An 11,976-nucleotide genomic window follows, 5' to 3' on the forward strand; every position below is an offset into this window, starting at 1 on the left:
CTAGCCCCACATATCACAAAATAGCAGGATTACCTTTAAGTCATTGTGCAGCGCGTGTCCCACCAATATTCTTCCCTTTAATATCTCGGCAACTTCCTTCTGCACAGTTGCTATGTCCTCTCCTGCAATTAAGAGGCAAACATGACAAATTTATTAGAGATCAACTGATATGGTTTCTTCAGGGCCAATACTGATTATTATTAAAGGAGGCCAATAAAAAATATTTAGAGCAGATATTTATTTGCAGTGAAAATTATTTAAACATGAATAGTATATGTCATTAAACAGTTGGACGATGCCTTAAGTTGTTTTTGTGACATTATTTTAGCGACATAATGTTTTAATGAGGCACAAATGTTTTGGTTAATTTAGCACCAAACAACATCAGGGGATTTCACAAACACCTTTATTATGTGTATACAATGCTGCGGGTCAGAGGAGCATCAATGTTTACACTTTAAAATATGGTAAATACCCGGAAAAAAATTGATACAAGCATAGGATTTCTCTACATCACCATCAACTCCTTTTTTATACAGTTTCATTTTATAGATTCAACACATTGTAAGGTTTCCTTGTGAGGAACTTAGAAATACTGTGAACATTTAAATAAAATCATTTGTTGCCTCCTTCACGTAGCCAATAGATACATTTTTTTAACTGGCTGTAAAAAATGATTATTGGATAATTCTCACACAAGGATTAAGACTTGGTAGACTGTGCTCTGTTTTTTCACTGCAAGAAACCCAATAAAAATGCACCAGGTACGAGAGAACACAGGACATTTGCAGCCTCAATATACATGTATATACACAAAGTTTGAATTTTTGGCAGATATACTGCATATTTCTGTCATCTTCGCCACTCACCAAGAAATCTGCGCTCAGCTTTACATACATATTTGGAAGTACCAAGGACTAGAATTAGAACAATTTGGTGATCGACCTTTTTCCGCGTCCGCACCCGAGTAATGGAACTCCTTTACACCTGAGTTGCTAGCCATCACGGAGCTAGAAGCTTTTAACTCTCCACTAAAAACATATTTGTTTAAATTGGGTTTAAACAAACAATTGCCGTAAGCATTTATTATTACTCTTTTAATATGCGTGGTTTTACTTGCTTTCAACTTCTTTGACCTGTAAAGCACTTTGTGCACCATTGTGATGTTGTAAAGTGCTATACAAATGAACCTTAATTGATTGCTTGACTGATCTTCAAGTCCGCCCATTTCTGTCCATTCATCTTCTTCATTCACCGCTTTGTCGCATTGCTATTTGATTCAATTACGGAATATGAAACTCTGCTCGCGACTTTAATGAGCCTACGCTACGACTGCTGCTGACAGAGGGCGAAAACAAACAAAACTGAACCGGTAGGACGCAGATAAAGAAGGAAAAAAACACTGGATTTTCCGGGTGAAAATGGATGCTTTGAAAGTTAAGCAAGAGACATACTTTGTACAAGTGATTAACTTTCCAGGAGGAAGAGGGTATGGCCAAAAAAAATGAAGTCTTCACATGCAAGGAAAAACGGGCTAGTGAGCAGTGGTTATGACTTCTCTACATTACTAATTATTTTTTATATAATAAAAACCACAAACATGTGTATGTTGTATCTGCTCAAAAATGTGTTTTTTTTCTAAAAAGGTAAAAAGAGCCTGATGCCAATAAACGTCAAAATGCCGAATATCTGCCCCCTGCCGATCTTTAATATTTATGACAGGAAAAAAAGACAGTGACTGAAAAAATGTGAGAAACCGAGGGGGAAATGACGAAAACAACTCGGAAAAAGAGTCGGAAAATCCACAATTCAGCAAATCAAAATTTTAACAACCCCTGAGTTACTGCAACATTGCAGACAAACAAGCTTTTGCACTTCCAGTTACCTCAAAATCTTACTTCACTACATCACCATGAACAAATGGACATGACAAAAGCATCCTCTGTTGTCAATGTAAAGCACAGGTGTCAAACTCAAAATGATCATGTTGTATGGTCCATGAAAACCTGGAAATAATATGAGTCAGCAAAGCACTTTATCTTTCTGACTTAATGTATTTTTGTTTTTCAATGTTCACAAAAAGATAAATTTTATAAATGTGCTAATGTACATATTCAAAGCATTTTTTTGAGGGGTGATTTAAAATATTTCAATATCTGCATGTTTCATTGACTTATGATTTCAAAGCAAGTTATCCACGAATCTGTTATTAGAAAACATAATAAATTAAATGCATATGCAAATGTATATAATGAGGCTATGTTGGAATTTTTATCTTGAAAAATATTTTCTTTTGAAAGAATGAAATACAACCTTTCAATTTGGGATTTTGTTAATGTGGAAAGAAACCCCAATTACTTTAAAGCCTTTACTAATTTGCAGTTATCTATACTATTGTAAAATCTTGCGGCCTTATTTCTTTTGTGCATTTTTGATATCGAGGTTAACTTTATGCCTCAGGGCTATAAAACATGTTTCCTCGAATGCATTTAGCACTTGTAATTACATACTAATTCAAATATAAGATTTTATTCGTAAGAAAAAAGACTGAATGAAAATGCCAGTTGTCTTACTTACGGGGTCTTTCAATTTATTCAAAACCAGAGGCACCAAAAAAAACTCTTAACCAGTTGGTTCGTATTTAGAATTCGCTAGAACTCTGAAAAAAGAAGATCCGACTTTTCAGAAGTTTTTTGGGGAAAAATAACCTTCTTATAGTCAGAGCAGTACAGCACCTATTTAAGCTCATCTTCTCACTTATTTAAAGTTAAACATTCCAACTCACCATCTCTGATGTCCTTTGGCCGGATGCCACTGTAGGCCGTTCTGTAGTCCGTCACCTCCTCGGTGGGCTTCACGTATTTGTCATACAGACACTTCCCAAACTGGTTGACAATAGAAACGCGTGCTAACATGCTGTCCTCGCCGTCCGGACCAACTCCCACCATCTCACAGTCTATAGCGATGGCTTTTGTGAGACTGATGCCGACAAAGAACACGGGGTTGAGGTTTGATTAGTTGTCATGGTAAGTGCACAGGCAGTGATAGTACCGGAACTACTGGGATGTCGCTCACCCTTCAAAAGCTTTCGTCTTCACCAGAGCGGCGTCTGTGTCCGGATTTTTCTGCACGCCCATCTTTTTCCTCATGATGTCTGCCGCTTCCTGCCCAACCGTCGCCTCTAAGTCGTCAGGGTCCACATCATCGAACCAAATGTCTTCTCTGCGAGACATGCCACATAATCATGTAGCTTCATGATATTAATAGTATAAAACAGGGGTCACCAAGGCGGTGCCCGCGGGCACCAGGTAGCCCGTAAGGACCAGATGAGTAGCCCGCTGGCCTGTTCTAAAAATAGCTCAAATAGCAGCACTTACCAGTGAGCTGCCTCTATTTTTTAAATTGTATTTATTTACTAGCAAGCTGGTCTCGCTTTGCTCGACATTTTTAATTCTAGGAGAGACAAAACTCAAATAGAATTTGAAAATCCAAGAAAATATTTTAAAGACTTTAAATAAATTAATTTATTTTTCTACTTTGCTTCTTATAACTTTCAGAAAGACAATTTTAGAGAAAAAATACAACCTTAAAAATGATTTTAGGATTTTTAAACACATATACCTTTTTACCTTTTAAATTCCTTCCTCTTCTTTCCTGACAATTTAAATACATTTTCAAGTACATTTATTTTTTTATTGTAAAGAATAATATATCAATTTTGATTTAATTCTTCATTTTAGCTTCTGTTTTTTTGATGAAGAATATTTGTGAAATATTTCTTCAAACTTTTTATGATTAAAATTCAAAAAAATTATTCGGGCAAATCTAGAAAATCTTTAGAATCAAATTTAAATCTTATTTCAAAGTCTTTTGAATTTCTTTAAAAAATTTTGTTCTGGAAAATTTAGAAGAAATAATTTGTCTTTGTTAAAAATATAGCTTGGTCCAATTTGTTATATATTCTAACAAAGTGCAGATTGGATTTTAACCTATTTATAACATGTCATGAAAATTCTAAAATTAATCTTAATCAGGAAAAAATACTAATGATGTTCCATAAATTCCATCCATCCATCCATTTTCTACCGCTTATTCCCTTTTGGGGTCGCGGGGGGCGCTGGCGCCTATCTCAGCTACATATTTTTTTAAATTGTTCTAAAAGATTCGAATTAGCTAGTTTTTCTCTTCTTTTTTTCGGTTGAATTTTAAAGAGACGAAATTGAAGATAAACTATGTTTCAAAATTTAATTTTAATTTTTTTCCTGTTTTCTCCTTTTTGAAACTGCTCAATTAAGTGTTTTTTTCATCATTTATTCTCTACAAAAAAACTTTCGTTAAAGGAAAAAAATGTACGACGGAATGACAGACAGAAATACCCTTTTTATATATATATATATATATTTATTAAAGGTAAATTGAGCAAATTGGCTATTTCTGGCAATTTATTTAAGTGTGTATCAAACTGGTAGCCCTTCGCATTAATCAGTACCCAAGAAGTAGCTCTTGGTTTCAAAAAGGTTGGTGACCCCTGGTATAAAACATGTTAATTTAGACTTACGCTGTAGGTTTGATCTCTTTGACCTCGAGTTTTGGCTTCTTGAGATTTGGAATGCCATTTGCTTTATTTTTCCTTTTAGAAGCAGGCGGCTGTTTCGTCTCGGACGCGGCAGGGATATTCACCGGAGAGTCAACAGTTTTGTGTTTCACAGATTTTCCTGAATCTGTCTTACTTGGCAAAATGTTTTTAGATGTCTTTTCTTTCTTTTCTTGCAGAGGACCATTGTGGTCTTTTGAGGTTTTGGGCGGGTTTGTTTTCGTCTCACTCGACTTTAAAGTCTGTGGGAATGACAGAAGCGTTAAAAACAGGATTGTCGTAATTTCTAGTTTATTTTTACAGAGTAAGAGTATCTCACTTACCTCTTGTAATACTTTCCAGTTGGCAGAAAAGAGCTGCCCATCCTTTGGAGGTTTTGTAAGTAGAATTTTCGTGGGAGGGTTTTCGACCTTAGCTTTCTGTATTGACTTACTTTGTTTCCAGAACATATTTTTCTTCTTAACGGTTTTACGTTTCCCGGCAGGTTGCTTTTGTTTCTCGGAGGCAGCATGCTTTTTCTTCTCTTTCGCCTTCGACATGACGACCATGTCCGTACTTATAAACGCTAGTTTAGTGGGAAGGTAGATAGCAAACACACGGCTATGCTAGCTTTTCTTCGTCAATAAACTAAGACACAATGATACTATTTCTCTATGACGACGAAGGCAAAACACTGCTTACAAAAACACGAACGAAGGCTTACATATTATTATTCTTTTTTCCTTCTTGTGCACATGTTAAACTTCTGCCTGCCCATGCGACGAAACCACGCATGCGTGTCAACTTCCATCTGGTGTAACAGATTAATGTGTTCGGCATCAACATTGACCCAAGAAGAGCTGGCGTCCTGTTGGAAAAAAACTATAGATAACACCTCAATCATATATACATGATGATAAACATGTATACTTATTTGATTCCTTAATAATAATACCCGTATAATGCCATTTACATGTCATGCCAATTGTAAATTGGGAACCTTTGTTTGGCACACGTTCCCTGTCGTGCATAGACTCGCGTGGACTCAAGTAGGCATAACAAATCGAGTGACGATACTTTTGCAGGTGAAAATGATGTAAGAAAATCCCTAAAAAGAAAAAAGGTTTGTTTGGATTTTCGGTCCTTATTAGGATTATTTAGGTAGTATCGACTATGTGGCCCTGTGATGAGATGGCGACTTGTCCAGGGTGTACGCCGCCTTGCCCGATTGTAGCTTAGATAAGGACCAGCGACCCCAATAGGAATAAGCGGTAGGAATGGATGGATGGGATGGTATCGACTATGTTTTGATACATTTGTTGTTTTGGACCACCTGTTTTTCCTTGAATTGCCGCCCGGGCGCTAATTATTTAAAAACCTCTTCTCACTCCTGTGCTTACCAAAGGTATGCAGTAAAAGTAAGCATGCGCTAATTATTTTAAAACCTTTTCTCACTCCGGCACTTACTAAAGGTATGCCCAAAAAATTTGAATGTGATGTAAGCTTGGACCCTAAATCCTACTCTTAATCGTCTTCCTTTTACGCGATTTCAAATTACCGGTATTGAAATCAGCCTCCTCCATTTAGAAAATGATGACAGGGGAAGTGTCACTCGTGACGTCACGAGTTTGACCAGGGGGTAATACTAAGCATGCGCTAATTATTTTGGGAAGCGAGTTTGACCCAGCAGTAATTCAAGGCAGGCGCATACTATATGCCCTGCAGCAATTCTTAAAATAGATTCAGTCGATATTAGTTGTCATCGTAATGACTCACTTAGATGGCGCACAAGTGTTTGTGTTGATAGTCACTGTGTGTCTCTAACGTCTTTCTAATTGTCTTTGCAGGTCATGGTGGAGAACTCTCCTTCTCCTCTTCCAGAAAGGGCCATCTATGGCTTTGTTTTATACCTCGGCTCACAGTTTGGCTTCTGTAAGCATTGTTTTTCGCTGTATTTACTAGGGTTGCGAATTTTTCAATATCGATTCTTGGGGTCGCGATTCGATTATATATCGATTTTTTTCTCGATATATTCTCGATTCAAAAACGATATTTTTTTCGATTCCAAAACGATTCTATATTCATTTAATACATAGGATTTCAGCAGGATCCACCCCAGTCTGCTATGCTAGCAGAGTAGTAGATTTTTTTTTAAAGCTTTTATAATTGTAAAGGACAATGTTTTATCAACTGATTGCAATAACGTAAATTTGTTTTAACTATTATACGAACCAAAAATCTGACTTATTTGATCTTTATGAAAACATTGGACACAGTGTGTTGTCAAGCTTGTGAGATGCGATGCAAGTGTAAGCCACTGTGACACTATTGTTCTTTTTTTTTTTTTTATAAATGTCTAATGATAATGTCAATGAGGGATTTTTAATCACTGCAATGCTGAAATTATAATTAATATTGATACTGTTGTTGATAATATTCATTTTTGTTTCACTACTTTTGGTTTGTTCTGTGTCATGTTTGTGTCTCCTCAATTGCTCTGTTTATTGCAGTTCTGAGTGTTGCTGGGTCAGGTTCGGTTTTGGAATTGGATTGCATTGTTATGGTATTCCTGTGTATTGGTTTGTTGGATTGATAAAATAAAATAAAAATTAAAAAAATCGATTTTTTTAAAAATGAGAATCGATTCTGAAACGCACAACGTGAGAATCGTGATTCGTATTCGAATCGATTTTTTCCCCACACCCCTAGTATTTTTTGTTTTAGTACATTCCAAGCCAGCCCATAATTGTGCCACTACATTAGGTGATGCAGTGAAATGATACAGTTTGAATGCACTGTAGTTTCTGCAATCAATTTTATTTTCAATTCTTGATATACATTAAGGACAGCACATATTAAGGAATGTAATACTTAAATGTCAGGTTTTAGCCAAATGTTAATTTCCGCCTGTAGTTTCCAGAAAGGTTGGTATGCACATACAATCAAATAAAAAAAAACAACAATAAAACAGAGAGAAGGGTCAGCATCACGACCACTGACTCCTTAACATTCAGGTAAATAGATTGGAGTTTTGAAAAAAAAAAGGTAATTACTTTAAAAGTAATAATACAATCAAACAAAAGAGGAATGCATTGCATTGCACAGCGCGACAAAAAAGTGGCCTGTTGCATTGCACATAGTCCGAGTAAAATGTCAAAATTGGCAAAAATTATGTCTAAGTGCTTATATCAGGGGTAGGGAACCTATGGCTCGCGAGCCAGATGTGGCTCTTTTGATGACTGCATCTGGCTCACGGATAAATCCGAGCTGACATTGCTTAACATGATAAGTAATGAATAATTCCACTTGTAATCACAGTGTTAAAAACAACGTTGAAAATATAAAACATTCTCATGCATTTTTATGTTCAAGAAGTTGCGTTAATGGTAAGAAGTAATTTATTTATTATTGGTTAGTGTGGGGCTTGCCCTCCTGGGGGTTCTTCAGACCACCAAGAGCCTGTTTTAAGGTTACAATATTGTTTTATTTTATTTTTCTCTCAGTTGCTTTACAGCAATTGTCTTTTTCTCTTTCGTTCTCACTCACGCTCTGGCTCCAGCTTCAACCCTGTCTCTCCTCCTGGCTGCTGCTTATAACAGAGTGACAGGTGATTAGATAAAAAGGCCTAGGTGGGCCATCTACCCACTTGTCGCTGATTTCGAGGCCGGTCCTGGCAACATCCCGCTTTGCTGCAGGCCTGCAGGCCACGCCCCCTCCACAGTTAGCTTCAGAATAACAATGTTATTACAAAGAACGAGAGACTTATTATACTCTGGAAATGTTGGTCTTACTTAAAAATGCACGCGTTTAGTTGTGTTCAGTGTTAAAAATAATACTGTATGGCTCTTAGGGAAATACATTTTAAAATATTTGGCTTCTTGGCTCTCTCCGCCAAAAAGGTTCCCGACCCCTGGCTTATATTATGACCTTTATTAAATGACCTTGTATCATTGTGTTTATCTGTGTGATCACAAATGTGTTCACTTTTGAACCGGTCCTGTAATCTACCTCTGAATTACAGGACAAAGCAGTAAACTTCCACAGTAAGCATCCATAGTGGGAAAAAAAAGTTTTTGACCAAAATAAGTTAGTTTTTTTGCAGGGACCTCACAGTCTATCCTTGTGGTACGAGATGTAGATTTTAAACTTAAGTTAAAGTACTCATGATTGTCTCACACACACACACACTAGGTGTGGCGAAATTGTTCTCTGAATTTGACCCATCACCTTTGATCACCCCCTGGGAGGTGAGGGGAGCAGTGAGCAGCAGCAATGGCAGTGGCCGGGAGTAATTTTTGATGATTTAAGGTTCCAGTTGCTAATCCACATACACATTTAAAAGAGGCATTTTTTAATGATCAAAGTTGAGTCGATAACGTTTGGAGAGAATATTAATTACAGTGATTGTGAGCAAAAGGGTTCTTCTCTAAAGTTGTCAACGCTTTTAGATTCGTTACACCTGTTAGAGACCAGCCTGTTATACAATAACTTATGTGAGAAAAAAAATCATGCAATGCAGCTTCATCAGTGAAAGACTTCCTTATTTGATTAAAATCCCATTTATTATACAGTGTGTAACTGTCAAGGACATCATTTTGATGTTTTTTTGAAAGAAAGAACTGAGTCCAATGTTACTCCTAGGTATGTAAATTGTGTACTATGAACAACAACTTACTTGCCCTGAAATATCTTTTTACTCTCTGCATAGTTCTGTATTGTGTCTGGGCATACATCCCAGAGGAGTGGCTCCATTCAGTTGGACTCACTTACTGGCCTCAAAAGTAAGTATTTCATACAAGCAGTCTTTTTGACCTATCGCTACATTCATTACTTCTTACATCCTGTCTTGTAGATATTGGGCCCTGGCTGTGCCAATCTACCTGCTGGTCGCATTGACCATCTGTGTGGTGATGCTTTATGGAGTCAACATGTACAACACGGCGCCTCTTGACTCTCTTGACAACATTACTGGTATGAGTCTCTGTCTTTTAATTGTGGAAAAAATGGAAATGTATGGAATAGAACTCTTTTCTCATCCCGCTGGAATATTTCAGATGTATATGCAAGAAGCCAAGTGAATGAAGTCCCCCAGAAGGGCCAAATACCAAGACTAAAAGACGTGCCCATCAGTGAAGTCAACAAAATGTTCTACTTGTCGTCTAAATGATGAACACCTTTGTTTTTGTTGGATGGAGGAAATGTGACTGGTAAAGTTTTACAATGGTTAAATGTTTTTTTTTAATAAAATGATTTATTTTTTATATGTTTAGTGTGTTATTTTTACTAACAAGGCAGATTTTTTCAATGTATTTAAAGATTTTAACTCACATCTATCTCATAGATGGCAATTTATACACAAAATAATTACTTTTGTCAACTAGAAATCTCATCTTCATTGGCTGAGTATGAAACGACACAAATATTGTTGCCAGTTGTTAGTGAAAGAAAATAACATACATGCTGTATCAATTGTATAAATATATATATATATATATATATATATATATATATATATATATATATATATATAATAGCATGGACAAATGGGGTCAATTATTTTCAATGTGTTTTTATTTTTGTTCTTGTCTTAACCCTTTTGTATGTTTTTGTACACTTTTCTCAACTTTTTTTAAAAAGCCTAACTGGGGACAAGGGTTGCATATTAGCCTGTGGCTAGAAGTCTTACGTATTTTGACATCGGTTACCTATGGGTAGCAATGTTTAATTGTATTGTCCCTGTCAAATAAATACATAAATACAAAATAAATAAATTCTTCACCATATATTTAGGGGTGAGTGTCAGTTACCGTAAATTTTTCAAATAAACAATTTGTGTTTTCATTAAACACAGTATTTTCATATTATTGTGTTTTCAAATGACTATTGTTTTGGAAATGCAATTTTGGGGAATGAATAAAGTATCTTATTTTTGTTTGAATTGTTTAGAATGCCTAATTGTAGTTTGTTGTGGTTGAAAAAAAATTGTGAAAAAACAAACTTGAATATGTAATGTTTCGTACGAAATAACGGTAGTTGAACAATTTAATGTGGAAGTAAAATATAATGTATGTTATGTAGAAAAACATTGTTTTGCACACTATAGTACAGTATATACTATTCTCCAGTACAACCAGAATTGGGTGTGTTGAATATATAAAAAAAAAAGTATATATATATACATATATATATATATATATATGCATATATATATATGTGGCCTTTAAAGACCTACTGAAATGAGATTTTCTTATTTAAACGGGGATAGCTGGTCCGTTCTATGTGTCATACTTGATCATTTCGCGATTTTGCCATATTTTTGCTGAAAGGATTTAGTAGAGAACATCCACGATAAAGTTCGCAACTGGAAAAAAGCCCTGCCTCTACCGGAAGTCGCAGACGATGACGTCACACGTGTGGGGGCTCCTCACATATTCACATTGTTTTTAATGGGAGCCTCCAACAAAAAGTGCTATTCGGACCGAGAAAACAACAATTTCCCCATTAATTTGAGCGAGGATGAAAGATTCGCGTTTGAGGATATTGATAGCGACGGACTAGGAAAAAAATAAAAACGCGATTGCAATTGCGTTGCATTGAGACGGATTCATATGTTTTTAGACACATTTACTAGGATAATTCTGGGAAATCCCTTATCTTTCTATTGTGTTGCTAGTGTTTTAGTGAGTTGAACAGTACCTGATAGTCGGAAGTGTACATCCACGGCCGGGTGTTGACGCGCACTATCTCGGAGAAGTCGACGGCAGCTGTACGGGAGGCGCAAGCTCAGCTGATATCCGGTAAGAGGCGACTTTTTAACCACAATTTTCTCACCGAATCCTGCTGGTTGACATGTAGTCGGGATCCATGTCCGCTGTGATCCATAGGAAAGTTTCAACTCCGTGAATTTTAAACAAGGAATCACCGTGTGTTTGTGTGGCTAAAGGCTAAAGCTTCCCAACTCCATCTTTCTACTGTGACTTCTCCAATAGTAATTGAACAAATTGCAAAAGATTCAGCAATACAGTTCTCCAAATAACTGTGTAATTATGCCGTTAAAGCAGATGACTTTTAGCTGTGTGTGTGCGTAGCGCTCATACTTCCTAAAAACCCGTGATGTCACAACATTTTCAAGAAAAAAGTCCGGGTAAATCTAAAATTGTAATTTAGTAAACTAAAAAGGCAGTATTGGCATGTGTTGCAATGTTAATATTTCATCATTGATATATAAACTATCAGACTGCGTGGTGGGTAGTAGTGGGTTTCAATAGGCCTTTAAGGTGAATGAGAATGTTTTATATTCTGAACGTTATTTTTAACACTGATTTCCAACGGATTTATTGATTACTTATCGCAGGGGTCGGGAACCTTTTTGGCGGAGAGAGCCAAAAAGCCAAATATTTTAA

At 36.2% G+C, this 11,976-nt stretch overlaps 2 protein-coding genes across 5 annotated transcripts in view; one reads left to right on the forward strand and one right to left on the reverse strand.

Moving 5' to 3' along the window:
- Nucleotides 1-6,089, reverse strand: part of LOC133558173 (potassium voltage-gated channel subfamily C member 1-like) — a 145,890-nt gene extending 139,801 nt beyond the window's left edge. Inside the window, exons 1-5 of one of the 2 annotated variants that reach the window (XM_061909350.1) lie at nt 4,918-6,089; nt 4,559-4,836; nt 3,076-3,222; nt 2,786-2,979; nt 34-122 (exon numbers count right to left, since the gene is read on the reverse strand). In XM_061909350.1, coding sequence (XP_061765334.1) covers nt 34-122; nt 2,786-2,979; nt 3,076-3,222; nt 4,559-4,836; nt 4,918-5,142 — 933 coding nt within the window. In that variant the 5' untranslated portion in view covers nt 5,143-6,089. The remainder of the gene's footprint in view (nt 1-33; nt 123-2,785; nt 2,980-3,075; nt 3,223-4,558; nt 4,837-4,917) is intronic. The other variant, XM_061909351.1, reaches the window with a different exon arrangement.
- On the forward strand, nt 5,548-9,836 carry pigp (phosphatidylinositol glycan anchor biosynthesis, class P). 3 transcript variants are annotated; one of them, XM_061909354.1, is made up of 5 exons: nt 5,548-5,696; nt 6,421-6,505; nt 9,282-9,354; nt 9,426-9,544; nt 9,628-9,836. In XM_061909354.1, exons 2-5 carry the CDS (start codon nt 6,424-6,426, stop codon nt 9,738-9,740), a joined length of 387 nt encoding a protein of 128 aa, XP_061765338.1. In that variant the 5' UTR covers nt 5,548-5,696; nt 6,421-6,423; the 3' UTR covers nt 9,741-9,836. The 3 variants fall into 3 exon arrangements, with proteins under 3 accessions (XP_061765338.1, XP_061765339.1, XP_061765340.1); XM_061909355.1 differs by lacking the exon at nt 5,548-5,696 and adding an exon at nt 5,703-5,844; XM_061909356.1 differs by lacking the exon at nt 5,548-5,696 and adding an exon at nt 5,957-5,978.
- Nucleotides 9,837-11,976: the final 2,140 nt, after the last annotated feature.

This window comes from Nerophis ophidion, linkage group LG08, assembly GCF_033978795.1.
Source record: "Nerophis ophidion isolate RoL-2023_Sa linkage group LG08, RoL_Noph_v1.0, whole genome shotgun sequence".
Classification (NCBI taxonomy): Eukaryota; Metazoa; Chordata; class Actinopteri; order Syngnathiformes; family Syngnathidae; genus Nerophis; species Nerophis ophidion.

Excerpts from the sequence above, each read along its gene's own strand:
- pigp (XM_061909354.1), top strand. The coding sequence starts at position 6,424 with ATGGTGGAGAACTCTCCTTCTCCTCTTCCAGAAAGGGCCATCTATGGC. Across the intron at positions 6,506-9,281 it reads CGGCTCACAGTTTGGCTTCT|TTCTGTATTGTGTCTGGGCA; the intron begins GTAAGCATTGTT and ends CTCTCTGCATAG. Across the intron at positions 9,355-9,425 it reads CTCACTTACTGGCCTCAAAA|ATATTGGGCCCTGGCTGTGC; the intron begins GTAAGTATTTCA and ends CCTGTCTTGTAG.